This window comes from Lissotriton helveticus, chromosome 9, assembly GCF_964261635.1.
Source record: "Lissotriton helveticus chromosome 9, aLisHel1.1, whole genome shotgun sequence".
NCBI classification, from domain to species: domain Eukaryota; kingdom Metazoa; phylum Chordata; class Amphibia; order Caudata; family Salamandridae; genus Lissotriton; species Lissotriton helveticus.
Genome location: NC_136070.1, coordinates 460,579,514 through 460,604,191, shown reverse-complemented (window position 1 = coordinate 460,604,191; position 24,678 = coordinate 460,579,514). Strand labels below are relative to the sequence as shown.

Below are 24,678 nucleotides of genomic sequence, written 5' to 3'. Positions count from 1 at the left end.
AACGACTCTTTTTACATTTAAGCATAGTGGCACAAAGCTAAACTGCATTGCAAGTGGTATTTAAGTACCAGATGCATCACATTTTACATCAACATTTGATGAATGGATCATGTCACTTAGCCTAAGGGTGTATTTACGGTAAACGTCCATTATAACAAAGCCAGAATCCCGATGTGCTTTCCCAGCGCCGGCAAGAGAACAAAAACGTCTTCAGTACACATTCGTTTAGCACAACAGTTGGTCAAACAACTTGCTTTAGGGGGCGTGTTGGTGGAATGGTGTTGGATTTAAAGTCCAACACCTTCCCAACTGTTGCGCCGACTAGAATTGGAATGGTAAATTAAGTTTATAACGACTTGCATGCTGAACGAATGCACACTAAAGACGCGTTCATTTTAAAGACGGCGCTGTGAAGGCACGGCATGATTCCGGCTTGCAGAATCCCGTCATACATTCGTATATACAGCACATACATGCAGATTTTTTAAATGATACATTTTCTTAAGAACTGTATCAGCACCCATTACCATGCAAGGTAACTGCAACCCTGTTGCAGCAAAGTGTTAAACAATCTAAACAGTCTCTTGATGTTTGAATAGCTTGCATTGTTATGATGCTCATGGTATAGGTTTGTCTTAACAGGTCATTGTAGTTTGACGTTTTTCACAAAACAATATATTATTAAAAGAACAATGTAAACTGTTGCAAGATGTTAATACAAGCTTTAGGGTGAACATTTCCTAAAACTATACAACCTGGTATACACTTTATGCGTCCAGAGACCATCACCCACTATGAAAATGGAAGCGACTTTGTAATGATTAGGACCAATTCTTTTTTTTTATTTCGCTTACAGAGGAGCTCTTACATTTCTCTGGGTAAAGCAACCACACAAGTCATTAATACTCCTAGAAAAAACTGAGAATTAGAAAAACTATTTCTAGCTGAATCGTAATCCCTCCTTTTTTAGCTTCACCATCAAAACCCAGCGAAATCCTGGTGAAGCCTCTGAAACATGAAGAGGCTGAAAGTGTTGACAAAAAGAGGGACACTAACTACAGAATATTGAATAATTTCTTGGAGTTGAGGAGAGAAGAAAATGACTGCTCATAACTGTAGTTGATTATATCCAAAGTCATTTTCGTATGTTATCTTTTGCAGGCTATAATCAGTTATCTAATTTTTTTCCTTTGACTTAACAGAAGCAATTGTGAACCATGATATGCGTGAACACCTGCAAGAATCTAGAATCAGAGTTTTTTGGGTTTTTTTGGCTCCAGCCTCACGCTAATCTAGCATGGGTATGACAGCCTAGGCCTAACCTTCAATTACTGTTAGACATGGAATGGTCCTGGACTTAGAGGAATACATCAAGCAGACCCTCTGTAGTGACAAAAGGACTAAGATTCTAGCTGCAGATTCACAAGTGTAGTACCGTGGTGGCACCATACCAGGTTTTAAAGTGTTCATTGTAAAGACCTTTTTACTTTTGTCATGTGAATGGAAGCCTACTGCACATTCATTTGAAATTCTACCACTACTAGTCCTAGCACTGAGATTCCGTGATCCTCGATGTCTGCATGTATGGTATGGAGTTTGGAGTGTATTGCATGAGTGCCTGAGTGATCCAGAGTGACTCAGGTCTGTGGGTTCCATTTTGTACACATGAGGGAGATGGGGTTGGTTTCCCAGACAGTGAAAGCGTATTGCTGACTTTCCTTTGACTAGTGGGAGGGGAATCAGACACTGAAGTGGGGAACAGGGAGGCCCCCCTAAGAAATTCGACGAGGTCCTTTTTGACACAGAGGTATGCAGATTAGTCTTCCTGAGACTGCCATGTGTTGAATGATAGGGGTGAGGAAAGTATCAGGGTGTGAAGGGTCCTTTAGAGGGGGGCAGCCATTTCTCTTGTTTCATGATCAGTCTCATGTGCGGCTACTGATAGTCAGGGCCAGATTCCTTACATCTTTTTGTGCCTCTGATTTTGGTGCTCCAACCCAGGAACGACCATACTTTGAAGAGCATCACTCAAGACAAAGGAGGAGGCTGAAGGATAGCCAGCAAAGGAGACATGAAAAAGGAAACAACCTAGATCAGTTCTGGAAAGGTAGACAGAGAATCATTATCCCCCGTCTGATAACTATGTATAAAAGAGGGAGCTGCTGACCCACTAGTTATTCCAGTTTCAAGTTCTCTCTGACCAAGGAAAGGGTGAGCCACAGATTACTCAGAGGATTACTGCAGAACCACACCTACTGTCTCCCAGACAGCCAGTTTCTGAGCGGTAAGGGGATTTCACCTGGAGTCAATGTGAAGGAGGGCTACCTTCCATGTCTTGGGAACCCAAGAATTCTTGCCATTAGTGAAGGGGAAGGAGCAAGCCCTCCTGCAGGAAGAGCGGACTGTTGGAAGGGGATTTGAAGCAGTTGACCATGGTGCAAGTGTCCGACAACCGGAGACAAGTCCCAGAGACCCTCTGAGAAACCGACATTCTTCAAATGTATTTCCAAGAGGCCATCCATTTCATCCCCCATCATCGTCACTGTGACACTTGAATCAGGGGTGTGGAATTTATTAAAATATCTACTTGTCCATGGGGCAGGTTGCTTCATAAATCTACTTGTTCTGTAACAAAATCCACTTGTCCCTTTGGTGCTATGTAGTGCTGCCACAAATTATGGTAGCAATCTCATTATATAAGAGCTCTTATATAGCCTCTCTGATTATGCCAGGGTATATACCATAGTAGTGTTTGAATACTAGTAATCATTTTATGTTGCCACGTTTCCGCAGATCTACATACTGGAACTGAAGACAGTGGTAAGCAGTAGTTCCAGGGTTGGAATGCCCTTTTGAGTCCGTGCAAACCTACTAACTTACATGTTTTAAGGGTTTTCAACAAATCTTCTCTAATCTTTCCCATACTGAGAAATGTTGTAAAGTTACTCCTGAGAGTGGTAGACGTAAACCTTCTTTTTGAGTTGGGGAAAAAAGTAGTTGGAGGGAAAATTAACTTTAAACATCCAGCTTTTCACATGAGCAAATCTACACATGCATATTTGCTCATGCTAAAATGCAGTTCACAAATATTTTGTAGAAGTACACTTTCTTGCCCTACTAATGTAAATTCTTGTGAATTCACGAAGGCCATATACCAAAGGTGCACTTTTGAGACTTTCTTTAATAATTGGGCTCCTAATTTGGTCTGGCGGTAACCATGCCCGTTTGTGTTTATTAAAATTCTCTCGCACTCTGAATCTGCTGGCTTCACTGTGAGTGACAGCATTCTGCTCTTTCACAAGGAGCATATCGGTACACAAATTAGTTTTGCTCAGTACCAGTAACTAATGTGGCAGTGTGTGCTTTTTTGAGACCAAAAACATTTTTTGTGTTTGCCAATGTTTGTTATAATGGTGAGTGCCCGGCAGCTCCCACATCAATAAGGTTTTACAAAAGCCATGCCAAAACAAGTCACACATTGCCAAAACTAAAAAGCTGACCACCAATGTCAGACCTACTGGCTTTGCCAAGGCTTGTTTATTTTTGTTTCCCATAATCTTATTGAAACTGGTTACAAAAAATTGCCAATATGAATATTTTTGGGAAATAGTAGCATGCATCAGCACATTTTACTAAATGATGCTGCAAATAAATGGTACCTGAAATTTTACAGTAGTTTACCAAAATGTGTTTTTCCTTACTTTCATTTTTTAGGAACATTTTATATTGAAAGCAAAGAAACATTAATCTTGCTTTCAAGCTTCTGCAAATATTTGCATCTAATCAGAGCATTCTGTGAGCATCATGCATAGCCTCATGTTGTTAAACATTGAAACCGTGTGTACACATTTTCATACTGGAACCACTGTCAGTAGTGCAGGCAGAACGTACATTTACTTAGAGCGCTCACCCTAATAATAAAGGCTTTCAATTAATGAACCATAAATACAAGTTTGAACAGCATTAACACATGCACACAAATATTAACTTAACTACAGGCAGTGCCCTTCCCTGATCCTTAATGTGGTACTGCAAACTGGCAGCCAAAGGGTTTGTGCTGCAGGGGGTTGAGCCTACTTGTCCCAAGGACAAAATACACATTAAAACTTGTTGCCCTTGACCCAAACAATATGTCCTGGGCGTCAGGTTATAGGAATTCCACATCCCTGTAAATGATGTCCAATCAGTTGGCTCGACAGAACCCAGGATTGAAATTTGTCCCGTGGTATTCGCTGCATGCCTGGGACAGCATGACCATGACACTGCCAGCTCTGTGCTGTGCAGTCTAGACTGCCACTGAAACAACCTGATGATTTCCATCAAGGGTAGCACTCACTGAATGGCTAGCCTGGCACTAACCCCCAAAGTTGCCACATGAGCTACACTACTGTGACGATTGAGGCTGCTGACTTGAGGCACTGTATGCCATTTAGCTCCTAGCAACTGAAGCACCGAAGATACCAGCACCGATCAGACTGTGGTGGTGTGGCGTTGTGTTCTAGTGGTATTGTATTTTAGTACCTCAACTGCAGTTTGTCGCCACAGACAAACACAATACCAGGACTTTAACAGTGTCATGAATGTAGGTTTGAACAGTGATCAATACGAAACACCGAGCGATTTATCACCAAGGACATGCAATGCCTCCAATCATTTTCTTTCTGATTTGGTCCAACTTGTGCACAATGACATAATACAGAACGGTGGTGACTGGTTGTGGTGTCCTTGCAAGGAACAGAGTTAGGTACCCTCAATATTTATATCCCACCAGGTCGTATTGTCAACGATGTATCTATATTCAAAATTCTAGAAGAGTCAGTTCACTGTATCATGAATACCCAATTAATGATGCTGGTTAAGTTATAATAAGTAGACATTTTAAGAGTTCATCTGATAGCCATCACTGGTTGATGTAATTTATGAGGAAGAAGAAGCAAGAGGGTATCTCTAATCGACACCGTTTGTAAGCAGGAACACCAAATGGGGAAATATTTTGCCTCCCTATTGGTATCTGATGACTTGTGTCTTCTAAATAGCTTAAGTGACTCTGATACCCAGTTAAAAAAAAACTATGGATTAGGAAAGAGGTCAAGATTAGTTGATTATATACTGATCAATTTAGAAGGTCAGAAGCTGATCTCAGATATGGAGGTGGTTTGGTGCATGGAAAGTGATTTCAAACCATTAGCGAAACTTATCCTTGAATTTATGCTGCCAAGGCCTCCACTATTTGGGCTAGTTGTTTCCCATCTGTAAATTCTACAACCAAATACCAGAAAAGTAGATACATGGAATGCAGAAAGCTATGACAGTTTGGCACAATTACTGATGGAAGAATTGGCAGGTGAACTTTGCTGAATAATCTTAGAAGAAGGGAAAATTTGTATGGCTATATGAGCAAGTAACTGTGAAAATGTCTATTTACCGAACAAATCCTAATCCATTTAGAGGAAGTAAAGTTCACCATAGACATGAATAGTTCAACAAAGACTGTTGGCTAATAAAGCACAATAAATAATGTGCCTTAAAGGTGCCCCACCATTGTGCTGCCAGTAGAACTACCTTTTAAAAATCTGTGGAAAAACTATAAAAAGTTGAAAGCAATGTACAGAGCACATGGCACAAGCTAAAACAGGACTCCACTGATAAAGGATAAAAAGATTCTAGGAACGTATAGCCCATAGTTTACAAGAGCATTAAAACAAGCAGAAACTATGTATTGTGGACCAAAAATTAGTAAGATACTTCAAATATAATTATTCCAATGATGTGACTATCTTAGCGCCACAGGGATAAAATTGTAATACCAATTTGGATCTATTTATCCCAGTGGTAGAGCAAAGCAAACAGCACCATGTCGATTTGGACTCCTGGCAGATATATATCATGCAGCAGTCAATCTACGGGCAGCTGTACTCAATAGGATGTTCAATGTGGCATTAATAGTGGAAATACTTACAGATCAGATTCCTGGCAGTCTGCCATAACTATCCTCTTGCACAAAAAAGATAGTTGTGGAAACCCTCCGAAATGTAGGCCAAACTCAATTAAATAGTGCCGGCAGAAAATTTAGTTGAGTCCTACAGCGCTTGTTAGATACAAAACCTATCCTATCTGATGTAGAATCTGGGTTTTGGTAGGGTATCAGAACAAATTACCATTCAATTTGCTTCCATATATCGGTATAAAAGATCTGCAAGCAAATAAAGTTCCAGTGTATATGGCATTTATAGCTCTAAAGTCGTTGCTCATGACGTACAACAGGTTCATCTTGTGGTCCACATTTATTTGGTTAGGTAGATTATGCTATAGTCTGAAGTGAATGCAGTGAGAGCTTCCAGTACTATCAGTCTTAACCCAGAGATCCGTTCAAGCCCCACTATTATTTACTCTATATTTTAACGATTTGTTGAATACCTATGGGAACTCACTCTTCATAGCCTTAATTTATGCAATATAAAAATCCCTATACCTTTATTTACTGATGAAGTTGTTTTACTCTCCTTGACAGAACTTTTCATGCATAAGTTGAAGTTTATTAGTAGGTTTCTTGAGCACTGCGTGGAGAACGATTGGACGATATGCGAGGAAAGAAGAGTACTGTTAATGAAGAGCACTGGTCCCTTAAGAAAAAACGATGTGGTAAATGAACAAACTCTAAAATGCATTGATAATTTGGAGTATCTGCTCAACTCTGAATTGGGCTTCTCGTATATTGTGCAGTTTCACAGCACTGTGTGAAGCTGCAAGCAAAGGATAGGCACTCGCCCACTTATTTCAATTCTCCTAGTACATACCCAGAAGACTGTAGCTTTGACAACATATGGTCTGGAGCTCTGGAGTAGCATCAAGGTTAAAGAGTGACAGAATATCAAAAGTTATATCCTAAGAGTAATCCTTTAACTTTGGTCTGGCACACCCATCTCTCTACTCCACGTTGCCTTCGTATTTGGAATTAAACTTTAATCAGTTACTGATATCGCAGCTCATGCTCCCATTACATTGGGTGCAACTCCATGGAAATACACTTGCTAGACTATACTTTTGATCCATGTTGGAAGTGGCATTTTGCAACAGAGGTGCTGCAAATCATTGGATGACACCTTCAAGTATATTCTCAAGTATCAGGGTTTAGGCCAACTGTGGGTGTCCCATGCCCCAAATAATGGTGACTCATTGGAAGTGCAACCAAATAGGACTGCTAGCTTTCAACTATGTTCTCCTTATCAGATGTCATTGGCTATAAGCACTTTTTAGACTGGATACAACCTTAGACATGTGATGTTGTACTTAAACTACAGGTTTAGGATGAGAACTCTCCAGACTAATAGCAAACTAACATGGAGCAATATTAAATACATAACACCTGAGCACACATTCTCATTATTTCTATGATCCAATATGTTTGTATTACTCTCCAAAAAATACAGCAGTGTCTCTACGCCCTATAGTCCAGAGTTCGTATTATCCACAAAGAAAGATGCAATGGTCCAGTCATAATCTTCTGTTAGATGAAAGCTTTTAATTTCAAGTTAACAGTGAATAGCACCACAGCAGCCAACAGTGAATAGCACCACAGCAGCCGACAGTGAATAGCACCACAGCAGCAGACAGTGAATAGCACCACAGCAGCCGACAGTGAATAGCACCACAGCAGCCGACACGCGTTTTGCCCACAGGGCTTTTTCAAGGCTTTATTGACTTTCTTGGAAACCCAAATTTGATAACTCGGGAAAAGGGAGTCCGTCCTTCTTTCAGATTAGTGATGGCCCGGATGTTTGCAATTGCAATCTCGAGCAGCTTAGAAGTAGTGACGCCTTGTGATATACCTTAGAAATGACTTGTAGTCGGAAAAATATCAAATTCTTTGGCGTCATATGATCGTTTGTATCCAGGCAGTGAAAGCGGTCCAATGTACTCTGCATGGTACATACAAGAGATTCCATCAAAGGAAAAGTTGCCGTAACCATCTCTGAGTGATTGCCTCAGGGCGTAGGGATGTATCATGATCCTTTAACTACGCGCCATGGTTTAATATGGAGAGTAATACAAACATATTGGATCATAGAAATGATGAGAATGTGTGCTCAGGTGTTATGTATTTAATTTTGTGACTAGGATTCATCTGAATCTGTGAACAGATGGACACTTTAGTGGGTAGGTGTCACACACCTTGCAGAGCACCCAGGCCTGAGTTGCTGACAATATTGATTGGTCTTGCTTTGAAAATGACAACAATCGGATGTGCGGATTGAATTAGGCAAAACTCATAATTTTGTTTTCTACAACATGGAGCAATATGTAAGATTGGACTGTGTGACTGCACTTTGGCTGGTATGGATTCATTCTCCCATTTCATGCTATTTTAGACAAAGATAATAACTGATCGCAAGAAGTGGTTACTGCCGATATTCGAAACTTTTGGCATTAAGTGCCGAACAGTGCACAGCACTTTGTTATAGGACCAACAAGCATGGTAGCTATTTCACTGAATCATCACATATATGGTCCACTTGGATACAAAGAGGCAAGTGAAAACTGGAGGAACTGCAAAGATGATAGCATTTCATTCACACTTGTTTGGCTAGACAGTTTTTAAAATGTCCTATACATTTGTTTTCTACTCTGCATTTGTATGTAATTTTTATCGACATAAATTGCTTTCTTGCTAAAAATCAAACTATCATTAGTTATTTTTAACATATGACAAACCCTAAGAGCAGCAATTGAGTGACTGCGTACAAAATTAATTTTTGAAATGCTAATATAAAATTAAAAAAATGTTCAGTGGAAAGACAATATACTGCTTAAATAATTCTCACCTTGATCTGCAAGTAAAATTGCTCGATTGACAAGGATTACCAGTGCTTCCCATAATAGAAGGTTAGAGGAATTAAGAGGGTCCAATTGTAGAAGGCCCTGGAGAATTGAGAGGAACTGCACAGATACCGGAGAACTGCTCACCTGAAAAACAAAATCAACATAAGTCACCAATAAGTGTACAAATGGATAATGTCAGTCATCAATTTGCTTTCAGAACATTTTCTAGACCAATACTGCTTTCATGTTGAATATTTCAGTAATTAATATCTTACAGAGTGAAATCAGAACTCAGCAGGTAATATCTTATTACTTGGGGGCTCTTGACATCACAGGAGCACCTCTAGCACTGTCACAAAAAGGCATTCACCTACTTTCTCGTCAGACTGACTCAAGAATATAGCTGATATTCGTCCTGTCTTTGCACTAGACTCCTACATCCTTGACACTTATCAGGGAGGAAGACAGTGCTTCTAACTGTGGCTGATACCTCAGGGTGGTGGGCTGGAAAAAAAGGAAGGGACATGGAAGCACTTTCAAAGAGGGCATGTACAAATGGATGCATGGTGGGGTGAGTATGGGGTGCCACTTGAGCATGCTTACACAGAAAAAACATGCAAAGATAGGATAGAGTAGCACAGACCTTGAATCCCCCAGACTGTGGAGCTGGATGAGGACAAAGTCAGAAAGGTGAGGTCTGGGGTGGAGGGACCAGGAAACCACCTACCACAGGATGTATAGGCAGAACCACAGTCTAGAGAAATCATGAGGTCAGTACACTTACCTAGAAGAGAGGGTGCTAGTGAGTAACACAGCAGAGGAGGGTATACAGAGAGTAATGTAAACCAAAAGTGTAAAAAAGTGAGGGTGAACATGGCATTGGCATGGGTCACCATCAACCACGGCCAGTGCTCATGAGTATCATTTACTAGGAGGTGCGAGGGCACAGGGGAATACCAGCAAACAAGGAGTACACCACTTTTAGAGTAAGAGAGAGCTCCTCTAACCTTGGGTGAGCCCCCACAATTGTATAAAGTGGGAACTCACATATCACCATTTTTGGTTGAGAGGCCCCAAGGAATGCCACTATGGACCCACACCAAGTGGTACGAGGGAAGCAGCCAAGTACTACCAACTGATGATCAGCCAGAGTAGCAACCAAGCATTGGAGAGGCTAAATATATCCTGTGCCATGAAGAACACATTGAGAGAGGCAAAAAGAAAGCAGGAACATAGGAGTAACGTCAAACAGTTTACCAAAGTGACAAACTAGGAAATCAGTGGTACCCTCCATAACCTCCTCTGATGTATGTGAGATATGGTATATCAGCTCAAATAATATTCCGGGGTGAATGACTGATGATGGAAATCCAGTTTGAAGTTATGAGCTCAAGGGAGTGTCACAGAATGGCAGGAAGAATTATAGAGTACTTGGAAGATACTGGACACAGAGCCCACACGTTATGAATCTGCAGTAGTATTGCCATGGAGAAACAACCAAAGAGTGTGTGGCCTCATAGGTGGCCCAGGAAGTAGGATTGGGGTGTAGTGAGGATGATCAGCATTCCTGGGGATGAATACAGGAAGAACCGACTATGGGATGTGGTCAGGTAGTGCAGCAAACCTTTGGGGAGTGTTTGGCCCAGATCATACATGCAAAATTTGGGAAGTGTGGTAAGTTCCATCAACCATGTATTAGCTTTGGTTACACATGTTATCCCATCAACCAGAAAGGAACTCAAGGGTCATCACTAACCATTGGTGTACTGTACCGAAGACTAGCACCACTAAATAGAAGACATATAAAAACTGACAGAAAACATGGGTATATGGAAGCACCACCAACCTAAGGGTGGTCTAAAAGAGCATTACTTATTTAAGCAGGGATACTGGGCAGGAATAAACGAGAGTGGCTCCCATCAAACAAGGGAACTATGAATAAATTCAATGACTATTGAGGGCATCAAATCAGTAGAGATTGGGGGCATAGCTCAGGAACCATGAATAGAGCAACACCAACAAAACAGAAGGAAAGCAGACATAATGGTGTCAACCAAAGTGACCCACTGGGCGGAACCAACATGGCACGTATGCCATTTGAAAAGTGCTCTTTATAAGGTTTTAAAGAGCGGCACTGTTCTGATCAGAAGGGCCCCTCAGGAATCAACCCACCAGAGTTAGTCATGTAAGTAGCATGAACAAAGGAAAGGTTGACTATTTGGCATTAGCCAGATGGATCAGCAGAGCAAACGTAAATTAGAGAGTCCAAAAATAGAAGTGAACCTTAAAGAAAGTAGCCTTGTTTGGGGGCTGATAAGGATACAATCACCAAATAGCAAGTATTGCATAAGCAGCTATGCATAGGAATTAAGTTCAGGGAAAACCACTGGAATAGACAAGTTCACCATTCGCCTGGCAGGGCCAATGAAAAACATGGATGACTAGATGACAGCGTGATCAGGACCAAATCTAGGTAGTGCTGAAATTATTCAAATTCAAAGGTAACTTTAAAATCTAAATGGAGATATTAGAATAGGATTAAGTTGTTACTTATCCACATTGAGCTGAAAGACAGATGTGAATTTGCTGGTATCTACAAGCTTCCAAAATAATGAAGAAACTGAATTTCCATATCACAGAGGAGATCTATTTTGTGAAACGTAATCAGCTACTGGGCTCCATTTCACATGTGGTGTTTTCTCTAGAAATTGAAGTATTCTCAGTTACCAGCACACCCTAAATCTGATAATTTGGGCATCATGTACAGTTTGCTAACCTCAAGGTGGAGTTATTTAAGTTCCCTTAAATCTCTAAATGAGGCCTTAGTCAGTAAACCACATAATACATTTAATGAATTTACATTTGGATGCTCTACTTTATCTAAAATGGCCAAATCATATAGTGGTCCTTTCCTTTAAATTCACTCACATCTTCTGCCCTACTGTGTTGCTTTTAAGGAATTCATCGACAAATGAGGTAGCAAACAGTGGTGCACTCCATCTTCTGCTTTCAGCCACTTTTATACTCATTTGCACTTGCATATATGAATATTTTTTGATTACATATTTGTTGGTTTTTAATCATTATTTTAATGTGTCCTGAGGAGGGAGAGAAGAAGGTCCGAAATGAGATATGGAGGTTAGCTGAAGGCACAGTACTGGCCATAGTGCTATTCAGGAGCTTCACCAACCAAAAAGGTCAAAGACGCAGTCACAACCAGAGGGACCCAAAGAAGAAATCCTGTGGTGAAAAAAGGCTCATGGAAAGGCAGTGAGCTGCGGTGCCCCAAAAGAAGCAATTGAATAGAGTCCTTGAGGCGTAACATTACGCAGGGCTCCTCCTGGAGGACCTGAGGCAATGGGCAAACGATCACAACAGGGTGCCAATGAACCAAACCGGGTTCACTGCCAACTCGGGGACCATGACCAACTTACTAGTGGTGTCATCCATTGTCGACAAAGCCCTTTCAACATCTAGGTTTGCGTTTTGCTGCTTTGTCGACTTTAAAGCCGCCGTTGACAGGGTCCCCAGGGAGGCCCTATGGGACAAGCTGAGGAAGTGGGGAATCCCTGACAAATTACTGAATGCAGTTATCCAACTACACTCACGCACCTGGGTTCGAGTGAAGTTGGCGTCCGGCACGCATTTCTCGCAAAAAATCTTCACAACAAGAGGGGTCAAGCAGGGATGCGTGCTGGCCCCCCTCCTATTCAACCTGTTCATTGCTGATCTGTCTTGTACCCTGGATGGTGTAAATAGCCAATCGCCAAAAGTAGGAGGTACGGCCTTGAGCAATCTTTTATATGCCGATGATCTGGCCTTGTTTAGCCACACCAGGGTGGGGTTGCAAAGGCTGCTTGACACACTGCTGCAATACACGATCAAGAACCAACTTGAAGTCAATCTGAAAAAGACTCAGGTTGTCCCATTCGGGAAGAAGCAATATACCGGTGGCGGAATGTCCTTTAATAACAACAGCCTCGCCATCGGCCAGTCATATAAATACCTGGGGGTCCATCTGGACTCCAGGGGAACCTTATAAAGCAGCGCAAAGAGATTGTGGTTAAAGCAATGACGCTTGCGGTGTCATTGACTAAGCTTTTAAGAAACCTTTCAGGTCCCACGCTGTCTCCTCTCTTGGAAGTCTTGAAAGCAAAAATTGGCCCCAACCTGTCGTATGGCATAGGGATCTTTAAGGGAAAACTGAACAGGGCTCTAAATCAGCACACAACCAAAATTTATAAAAAGGTTTTCCACTTGCCATACTCCGCATCCCCTCCACAGATCAGATTAGAGATGGGGTTATTGAATTATGACGTTTCCTGCATTGGGGTATTTCTTAACCTCTGCCACAAATTACGACAATCCAACCCAGGCACTCTAGAGACCCTAGTTTGGCAAGAAATAACAGAAAAAATCCAGGAGGATCATTTGGTCGACTTTTTAAGGACTACACCCAACAAATTTCACCAGAAGGCCTCTGGGCCCTCAATCCTAGTCAGCCTGCATTTAAGCTTGCTGTCAAAAAATGTGTAAGATCGCTATCACTCATTACTGACAAAGCACTATTTTCAAAACGAAGCCATGCGTGGGCAGTTATTAATTCCTACAATCAACTGACCCCTGCCACTTACTTTTCCAGTCCTTATTCACTGTACTTAAAACGCAGTTTCATCACTATTAGAATGGGTGACTGGCGATTCTTGCAAAATATACCCCCCTGGCGTCGCGTGGAGGAGGACACAACTTGCAGAGGGTGTGGCGAAGCAGCAGAAATGCTACTGTATGTGGTCTGCATCTGTCCCGCCTTCAACCACCAACGCAGGGTCAAGCTGAGGGGAGAATGGAATTGGCTGGGTGTTCAAACCTGTAGGCAAGCTATTATTGCAGCACTGAGTCCAGATAATACAGACTTAAACATAAGACTGACAAATCTGATCCAGCATGCTTATCACAATTTTAAACAAAATCAGCCTGCCACTGCTTTACCCCTACCTGTTTTAAACTAATCAATGTATTTTAATAACCTCAAAGTACTGGGCAAACAATGCTAATAATGGGTTAAATAGTAGCTCATGTGCATGGGGTTGTATTATGTATGGACTTGCAGCTTAGGGGAGCAGTTTTAACAATTGATTGCTTGTATCGTTTTTATTGTTATGAATAATGTGAACCTGAACTTCTCTTTTAAAGATATTTGTTTTATATCTAAATAAAGATATTTTTTGATGTGATGTTGATGAATAGAGTCCTGGGATTTAGCACCATCTATGGTGGTGTACCACTAAATTGGGAAAGCTCAGCAGGGACAGGCAGGCAAAGGGGGCAGGAGCAAATATTAGGTAGAGAAAGGCATACTTAGAAAAGGAAGAAGGGGCAGCAGCTTGGGCAATGGAGGAACCAGGTAGTGAACTTCACCATATGAGCTAAGGGAGTAAGCAACTCATGAGGCACAGAGAAAAGACTGACTTTTAGAGGATGCAGAAATGCAGTATTATCAACCAGGCACAGTTCAAGGAAGGAACCACAACTAGGGTTGGGTATGGCCCACGGAAGAGGCTTTAAGAAAGGGTGAGTTAGACTTGGTCCAGCCACCAACCATGCAAGGCGGAACAGCCTATGAACAGGTAGCATTTGTTGAGAAGTCGGGCACTGGAAAGTCAGACAAAAGAGAGAGAACAATATAGAGCATAATATTTTAGTATAGTTGTAGCTGAATGTGTTTGATAACGAATGGCAAGTATTGATGACTGAAGGGTTACATGGACCAGCACAGAGAGAGGACGGCAGGTGGTGAGAGGCTCTGGTACCACAATACATGGAGAGACAGACAATGCACCCAAAATGGGTGGAAGAATAATTGAAAAGACCAATTCGAATAGAGGTTAGACACCCTGAGACGCAGAGTAATTATGGAAAGGACATTGAGATCAACCTAGTTGAAAGAAGTGACCCTTGGACCAAAGCACATTAGGGTAAGGGGACTAATAATCAAGACTATTGATGAGCATGGGACCTTAGATTCAACGTCATATCAGGAAGAAGGACACCAGAACAACAACAAAAATTCAGAGAAGGTCCCTGGTAAAAAAATATAATAGAAGAGAGGGGCCAGGTAACCAGCACTGAATTGTGAAAGCAGCCCTTGGATTGATATCAATGACGAAAGGGGAGGGACACATGGTCAGAGAGAATGAGGTAAAGGATCCATGGACCAATACTGGTGGAGAATGGAAGCACAGTGACCAGTGCCAATGGAATATACAGACTATGGAGGGTGAGCATGGGCACTTGCAAACATTTTCCCGGGGGTTTAAAAAGTTTGGTCTTTGGTGTGACCGAGGGCGGCACTGATGACAGCTAGGTGGTGGTCAGGGAGCAGGGGTGTAAAGTGGGTGTAGGGGAAGTGAAGCATGTACATCTAGTGGCTAAAATGGATTGCACAACGTTGAAACAGAAAACTTGGGATGAATCCTGGTTTCCCAAATTTACCAAATTGTGTGATCCTGGGCAATTGTTTTATTTAAATTTTTCTTCATTATCACATGCAAGAGTGCCTCGAAATACATGACTTCAGAATGCTGTTGTATAAAACATTCTCCTGAATTTTGGATTTAATCACTAATCGCATAGTTATCAAGGGGAGAGGAAGCATGAATGTTTCTAAATAAACGTTTGAAAACGATCACTTTAAAAAATACTTTTCAATACACTTCTATAATATTGATTTACTAAGGTGAAATAGTGCTGCAGATTAATGAATTACATTTATTGAATTTTGAAGATAGTTTCATATTTGTACACGTTTGCTTTATTTAAAAATGAAGATGTTGCTAAAGTTAAGGGGTGCAGTACACACTGGTTACGTCTTTTCTTGAACTGCAATTAATCTATAATTAAATGCTTGCTGTTTTTAAAACAAAAAAAGAAATGATGGTATTCTGAGTCCACTAAACAGCAGCCTAGAGTTTCTGTTGCCAAGAGGGCCGCAAGTAAAGGTCAGGAGGGCCGCATTTGGCCCCTGGGTCATAATTTGAGTACCACTGAGGTAGAGGAAGCAGCTAGGACTAGGCATGGTGGGTTACTGCAGCACAGGTATGCAACCAGTGTTATTGAGTTCCATAGATACTTTCCTTAGTGTGACCACGAAACCAAAAATGGATTTCAATATGATGATTAAATGATGCTAGTGATTCTTATCTAATTTATAGCGGAAATGCCAATTAAGAAACCTTGCTTCCGATTGAAATAGTAGATTTCCTAAAAAAAATATATTAGAATATCTACGATTTATGGCAATTTTGTACAGTTATGGTTGACAAATTGACACTGTACTATCCTACATTTCTTAATGTTAAAGTGACAGTTTTTTTCAATAGATGGTTTCTTGAAACAATGTAATCTCTACTGTTTTCAGAAAAAAAGTAAAGATTCGCTGAATAACCATGTTGAAACATATTTAAATACATCCCTAGTTTCATTCCAAATGGGACACTTTTTCAATTACTTGCATTTTATTTATCAAATGTATACATTATTTCAAATAAAAGAGATCCACATTTTTATTCTGGTCATAACAACAGTGCTTGGAATTATGCTCATCTTTCGGAGATTTTGAGCTATTCATGTTTTTTCTTATCCCAGAGATGTCAAAGTCTTGCAAACACAGTTGCCTGAACAGAAACCGTCAAGCAGCCCTGTGTTGCACAGTGGTGCTGGAACAATTTTCTGAGGGACCAGGGGTGTCAGCTCTAGGGGTGGGCAGAATGTTTCGTTTTACCCATGGAATTGGCAGAATTTTGGTAACTCTGAGTTACACTTTAACACGGAGTTCTGGCCAAATTCCACTACACACCGAGTGGTGGAATTTTTATCCTGTGAGGCTCGAGAAAATGCAAGCTGGCGCGTGAGCAAGACTTGTTGTCCCCTAGCGTGATTTTCGAATGCGGGCTGTGCGGAGTGGCCAGAGAGCTGCAGTTCAAGTAGATTTGCTGCCGCTAAAGAAGATTTTCTCGAATGGCCGGAGTTCTAGTGCAATGCATAGTGCTGTTCACTGTGATTTTCAGCTCTGCTCATGCTACCAGGGCTAAATTGCAGTGCAAGCTGAATAATTTCAGCCTTTTTGGTGGAACACCACAGAATCTCGCAGAGTTTTTATGCAACTCCGCAGAATCCATGAAGTGAAACTCTGCGAGTTTCGGCCAACCCTAGTCAGATCACTAAAATTATAGGAATTCTTAAATTTAAAAAAATCCTGGTGATACTGAACAAGCAACGCCATCATAAAAAAAATTTGTGTGGTGCATATGTTTTTGTGAGGGAAAAGGGAGGGTGACCTAGTAGTCAGACTTTCTTTGCATACCTATAGTTCAAATTTGAATTATGATGGAATGTTCTTGCAAACATGAATTAATTGTGGTTTGTACTCAGAAAAAAGAGTTATTTAAAGAGCTGTTAATAAGTCAAGTGCTTTTAACCATGCTTTCAAGCAAAAGTAAAATAAATGTTTGTGTTTTTTTTCCTGCATTGAAACTTATCTAATGCAAACTTACACAACTAAAAGGCCCCCATTTTTTAACATTTGCAAAATTTAAAAAAATAGCTATTTTTACGTTGGAGCACTTCATGTGCCTCATTAGGTCATTCTACATAGGACTGTATCACAAGAGTGACAAAAGTTTTAAGAAAATGCCATCGCTTTGAAGCTACATAATGTACATTCAAAACATACATTGCAAGTAAATGTGTAGTGGTTCAAAGATTGCTCTCTGGACTCTCCTTAATTACCAATGACCTTTCACGGCATTTGAACAAACAGCTAATGCGGCTGAAAAGGAAACTGATCGAAAGGCCTCATTGGTGAATGTTTTCTTTCGTATCTGCCTCTATGTATAGGGCAGTTGAAGCACCCCAGTTCAAGTACCCCTGGTGTGGTACCTGGAATGATCAGCACTGTACATATCCACAATCGGAAACCTGCACTTCATAATTGCTTAAGGAACTAACGGATGCCTGAAACAAATTAGTTGAAAGGTGTTGGTTTTGAATTGAAACATTGAAAGAGTGGTTACTTAAAGCTTTATGGTAAAAATAAATCCACTCACTTTATTGAAGAGAGTTGAAAAGACTTCGTGATGACTGTTCATATCAATGCCTCCATATATGTTGAAAGAAGCCTCATCATCTTCGGCCTTTATATCTTCAAACACGGAAGCCTGGATATCTAGATCTTCATCCTCGTGGTCCCTAGATTGGAATTGGCATCATAGACGTGTGTAGTAAGAGATTACAAGAGGTTTAGTTTAAAATCATCCTAGTGAAATTATAATGCTATTCATTTCAGATACCTCTCCATAATACGCACACATATAATTCATTATATATATATATATATATATATATATATCGTAAAAAAAGCGTTTTATCCCCTGATCTCTAAAAACATATCAGCAAAAACAACAGTTGATGGACATAATGCATAACAATGTCATACATTCACCCCAGTACAGAGATCTGGGCCTAAACCCATCGTTTCTTGCTCACCATGCCATTCCAGTTTGAAACAGCCATATGCAAATCAGTCTTGACCCTGTGCCCCATGGAAACAGTCCAGCCCGAACTGCCAAGCCAGGTTATCCCTGGACTAGAAACAAGCATCCTAGGACCGGTTTCGGGCTTTCAGCCCTCATCAGCCAGGATAGCTTGATTCCAGTGGCATGGAGAGCAGGGTACTCACCTCTGAGCATACCCGTCCCACTCGGGGTAACAAATGCAAAAATAACAGTTGATGGACTGAATGCAGAACAATGTCATACATTCACCCCAGTACAGAGATCTCGGCCTAAATCCATAATTTTTTTGTTCACCATGCCATTCCAGTTTGAACCCAGCCATATGCAAATCAGTCTTGACCCTTTGCCCCATGGGAACAGTCCAGCCTGAACTGCCAAGCCAGGTTCTCCCTGGACTAGAAACGAGCATCCTAGGACCGGTTTCGGGCTTTCAGTCCTAATCAGCCAGGTTAGCTTGATTCCAGTGGCATGGAGGGAACATATCAGAGGAGAAGGCCACTATCATTAAAAATCTGCATCTCTATTAAATTGGGGGGCTATTAGGGAGTTGGGATGTGTTGAAGTGCAGAACGTTGGTAGTTGAACAGTTTCTCTGTGAGGTAACAAGACATGGGACATCTTTACAATCTGCATAAGTGTGGGCTCATTTTGTGTTATAACACTACTTCTCTAATGGCAGAAGTATAAGAAGTGTGTGTCTCCAAGTTTATGATAATAAAGACGTGAATGACTTGATAGGTACCATTCTGAAATGCAAGTATCTTTTCTTGAACATAGTTTTGTAGAATGTACATTCAGTTACCATTGGAATAAAAAATAAATCAACTCGTGACTATTTGCTACTACTCCTAGATGTAACCCTCCATTGATTTTCTTCTTCACAATTAAAGTGAAGTTACACCTAGGTGAGACTTCGACAATAATTGCATAGAAATTATCACAAAACGTAGATGCTATTTATTATTATTTTTTACTGTGTGAAAGACAGACTCACAAAAGGGGAAGCCTTGGGTGAATTGTGAGGAGTCTCTCCTCCCAGAACAAGTGAAATTAGGAAATATGGTCCATGCCACAGCCCTTTGCCTTTTTTCATCTGCTTTAACAAAACTGGGATGCAAGGGGTTACATTTAGGCTGTAAGGTAAAATTATACTAAAGAACACTCCTTAGTATTAGGAGTGTTGGTTCCATGTATGATGATTATATATATATATATATATATATATATATATATATATATATATATATATATATATATACATACATATACATATACACACACACACACACACACACACACACACACACACAAAACAAAGGGTTAAAATTACGTTATAGTTGGGTAATGAAATTATAAAATCTGAAAAAACACTGAAATTCCAGTTATTGTTTTTGTGAATCTAGTCATGCATTGCTTATGATCTCAAATATTACATTACTAAATCACACGTTAAATGACATCATTGATAACATCACTCATCACATCTCAGATGATAATGATATCATACATTTGACATTTTTGACATTTATAAGGTGCTGTGAGTAGTCTGTTGGTTACTTCAGAGTGCTAAATATGTTATATACACGTGTATAGCTCTCCCAACACTGACTGGGCTCACAGAGAAACTGTCTCAACACACACACAGGAAAGGCACAATTAATTCATGCTGAATTAGTCTTTTGAAAAAATCCTTTATCAGTACAATGTCCCTTTCTGATATGTCCGGCCACACTTCATGTAATGTCATGCTAACAGAGGACGCCAAATTGCAAAATAACTACTGGGTATCGCATGCTTTTGGGACTCTTCTGTAAATGCAATTTATTTTTTTACTACACTTAGCTGCAGCAGCAGGTCATGTGCACCAGGCTTATATTAAAATTGTTGTAACCACTAGATGACTGGAGGGATTCTCTTGGGTGGAGGAAGATTTAGGATCATAATATTTTCTTTTTAAAAAGTCCAGTCTTTAAGTAAACTAAAGCCATTTTTACGGTCACCTTCCCAGTAGGTAGCACTGTTTAGAGCAAGTCCTGACTCCTCTCCCCCTCATTGACCACAACTCCTCAGAGTTATGCCCTCCCACTTTATGAACAAACACATGCTGGCAGAAGAGCACTATTGCCCCACCTCCTATCATAATATGACTCCAAAGCACTAAAGTTTCCCAGTTGCACATCAGCCAGTCATTGTGACAGCATCCTACAAGGTTCGTTGACTTGAAGTAATTCCACAAGCTGCCATATTTATCCACCACCAATCAAATGATAATTGACATACTCATTGCTGGACACACAGCAAATCTAACAAGTAAGCCACATTTGGTGGGTGATTCGCTTTTTTATTGGTATTCACCCACCTAACAAACAAAATGACTTTAATGTGGATCACAACTTTTTTGAGCCTCAATCACCTTCTAAAAATAACTTTCTACTCTATTCACATTAATAGGATTACCCTTTTAAATACTTCACATGACCTGAAAGTTTGATTAAATGGGTTGACAGGTATGCATTTGCCACTGATAGGATACCTTCTGCCAGGCCCCATAGACACCCTCTGTAGGTTCACAAATACACTACACACATTCCTGAGATGGGTATAATAGCATACAACCTTGCAACCATGTTTACAACCCCAGTGTGAGCTAAGCCACCTCTAACTAGGGGGCTCATTAGGATGGCGGACGGACCCTAGAGGAGGAGGGACCGTCCGCAGGGGTAACAGCGGTCCCTCCAGTGCAATTAGGATGTGACCGCCAGCCTGGCGGTCACATCCTCAATATTTAACATTGCGGCGGGTGCTGCTTGAAGCAGCACCCGCCGCAAGGTTAAATATGCATGCTTAGCATTTGCATGCACAAAGCGGCAGGCACCGCGCGGTGCCTGCCGCTTCGTGCATGCAAATGCAGGGGGGTACCATAGGCACCCCCCATGTGCATCCCCCACCCCCCCACTCTACCTGGGGGCCCGCAACTGGCCCCCAAATAATTCACCGTATGCCTTTTCACGGCGAAGAATCCGCCGCGGAAAGGCATCTGTTTTTTGCCATCCTAATATGGCTGGCGGTGTCTGATAGACACCGCCAGCCATGTTAAAGCTTTTCCGCCGCGGTCGGTAGGCGACCGCGGCGGAAAAGCTGCGGACCGATTTTGAGACCCACCGCCATCCTAATTTGGCGGTGGGTCTTTTGTGCCTCCGCAGCGGTTTACCCGCATCCTCCGGGCTGGCGGTGGCTTCCGCCGGCCCGGAGGATGCGGGAAAACCGCGATCCTAATCGGCCCCTACATCACTCCTTCATTCTACATTATTTAACAATCTGCATTGCCTTAAAATATTCATTGAAGTTCTGGAAATAAACATCCACACCAATAAATAGACTTATAACATACAATGTGGTTATATCACTGTATTACAACTATTTAACATGTGCATTTGCCCAGATATCCACTGATAGACAACCTATTGTCAACATAAGCGTTGGCTTTTCTTACAGATTTTTTGCATGAGGCCTTGGCTTCAAGCCACAAACTACTTTGAAACTGCAACTCATATCAGGTGCACTCAGCCTTTATCTTCTTTAATATTGAGCATTACGGGCATGGTCTGGCCACGAGGGAGAATGGCCGCCTGGTAGAAGAGCTCCGCTCTGGGAGGCAGCCTCATTTACAGTGAGCTTGGGGCTAATAATTGGACATTTTACAGAAGGTGAAATTATCGGGTCATGAACAGTGTGTTTTGTTCTGACTGGTGGCTTTTTTTGGAGGGCTTTTCTCAAGCTGAAGAATGCCTGAGGAGAGGAGCGCAGCCGGGCCGTTGACCTCATGACCTATTTGGAATCCCCGGGCTCGCTTAATGAGGAAGGCCTGAGGAGAGGAGCACTTGCCAGGCCTTGCCTGCTGCACAGGCCTGCCTTCCTGTGAACACTTGAACTTGACAGCAGAGATATGTGAGGCAGACAATTCACTGGTTTTCAACTTTGAAATGTGAAGTGTGTCTTCACAGATAAAGGTCAGTGTCAAAGTTGTTATTCACAGAGTAAATGAAAGACTTTCCAGTAATGGGAGCGGTTCTTGAATTGAGGCGCTTCTGATAAAAAGAAGATAAAGAAGCTCAGACATCATTGCAGCCACACTTGTGGCTGAATTTCAGACTCTAATAACGCTTTTTAGGGTTAACTCCGACTGGAAAACATTCACATATACCGGAAACAGGTCTGCACTCTTCTGGGCTCTAATAATTTCATGCCAGTAAGAACTGTCTTTGCCTTTCTACACTGTGGCTGAATCCTGTGACTGAATGAACCTTTCTGGGGTTAATTATGACTAAAATTATTATTTCATTGGCATTTTGAAAACCGAAGCACAGCTGAGTAGCTGAAGCACCTCACACGCTGCCTTTCTGCGCTGCCATTAACATGTGCATTGCCAGCGCTTTAAACTCTGATTTACAACCTCTCTAATAGCCATCTGGAAACCTTTACAAGAATATTAAAGAGCAGCTTTCCATGTGAACCAATACTTCCTGTATTTGTGGGTAATAATTATTTTCAGAATGTCACCAGCTAGATCAAAAGCTTTCTAAAATAATTTACCACAGAATCTCTTCAATTGTCATTTGGAAACCTCGTTAAGGGAAAGTCAGAGAACAGCGCTTCCAAATGTATTAATACTACCAGTATCCCTGGAAGTCCTTTATTTTTCAAAATGTAATAAGTAAGACTGGCGCTGTGGTTTGAAGTTTTTATACATATTATCTCAACATTATGAAGTCTATAGTTGCTATCATTAGTCATTGCTCGCTTATGTTTCCCTGAAATTTTACGAGGAGCTTCATTTGGCTGTGACTATTTTGATGAGGTGAATTTCTACATGTTTCTTCTCATTCCATGGCAATTCTGTTATTACTGACTTTTGCTATATAATGTGAGAGTGTTGTAACCAAAAAGTGAGCAACCCAATATACCCTTGAGGGTTTGGGCAATATGTACAGTAGGGTGAAGATACCTTCAAGGGATTTTACTGCTGTTAGATTTTAAACAAAATTTCAAACATCAGTTAGCGGCCTAAAAAACTTGGTGCCGATAGTGAAAAAAACTGCAACAGCAAGTATTTGATCAATATACATAAGCCGCCAAAGGTGATCTTAATGAGAATGAGAGCTAAGAACAGAAATTTGTTTTCATAATTGCTTCTCACCACGTTACCACATCAATACGTTACTGTAGAGCGTCTATGAAGCGCAACATACAAATGTCTACTAATAGGAATGGGAGTAAAATACCTAAACAACCACTCTTTACAGAAGTTTTGAAACAATCTACTGCTATGCCAACGAAAGGGAACTCGTCCTCTTCAACGAATATGCCCCAAGCTGCGCCCTCTCATGGTGACCAGACTTTAACAGACACCATGCAACGTATATTGCAGGAGCTTTCTGGGGTCAATCGTCGATTGGAAGGGATGGATATCACAATTACATCTCTGGCTGAAGAAACTAAATCGATTAGAGCAGACCTTACAACTTTTCATACTAGAATTGAAAGTCTTGACTCTAAAATAATGGCCATGGAGAGTCGCCTTGATACAGTCCAAAGCTCAGATCAAGATCTTCTCTTTTTGCACAGCAAAATCATTGACTTAGAAGATCGCAGTAGAAGAGACAATCTACGCTTCTTTGAATTTCCGGAAAATATTGAAGGACACAACACGAAAATATTCCTCTGTGATACCCTTCCAATAATGACTGGAACCTCCTTTACTCCACCTCTTGAAATTCAACAAGCTCACAGAATTGGCCCTCTACGCACAGACGCTGCTGCGCGCTTGAGGCCAATTATTGCCAGTTTTCTTCGTCATGAGCAAACCCGATAAATATTGACTGCAGCTCGCTCACGAGGCTCTTTTCTTTTTAAGGGTCATAATATTCACGTAGCAGCGGATTTTTCTAAAGAGACTAATGAAAGACGGAAGGCGTTTCTCTCCATGCGGCCTCAACCACGTCAGTTAGACATTAAATATGGGTTGTTTGAGCCTCCATGCTTCCCTATTACCAAACATGGAGAAACCAAGGACTTCTATGACCCTGAACTTCTACAAAAATTCTTATATGACATCAAATCTCAGGACATGGATATCTAGTCTTCCCTTTGTGAACAGTTCCAACCGTCTTCTACCTTTTCCCCACAACTGCCGGTGCAAAGCCCACGAGCATCTAGTAACTCCAGACAACGGGGTAGAGACTTGAATAGAGTCAATCGTTCCCAGGAAGATAAAGCCTCAGCTTTG

At 41.2% G+C, this 24,678-nt stretch overlaps 1 protein-coding gene across 1 annotated transcript in view; it reads right to left on the bottom strand.

Moving 5' to 3' along the window:
• The window catches only part of LOC144783200 (inverted formin-2-like), a 112,534-nt gene extending 94,359 nt beyond the window's left edge, over window positions 1-18,175 (bottom strand). The window contains exons 1-3 of the mRNA XM_078662298.1: window positions 18,168-18,175; window positions 17,925-18,066; window positions 8,823-8,964 (exon numbers count right to left, since the gene is read on the bottom strand). Coding sequence (XP_078518424.1) covers window positions 8,823-8,964; window positions 17,925-18,066; window positions 18,168-18,175 — 292 coding nt within the window. The remainder of the gene's footprint in view (window positions 1-8,822; window positions 8,965-17,924; window positions 18,067-18,167) is intronic.
• Window positions 18,176-24,678: the final 6,503 nt, after the last annotated feature.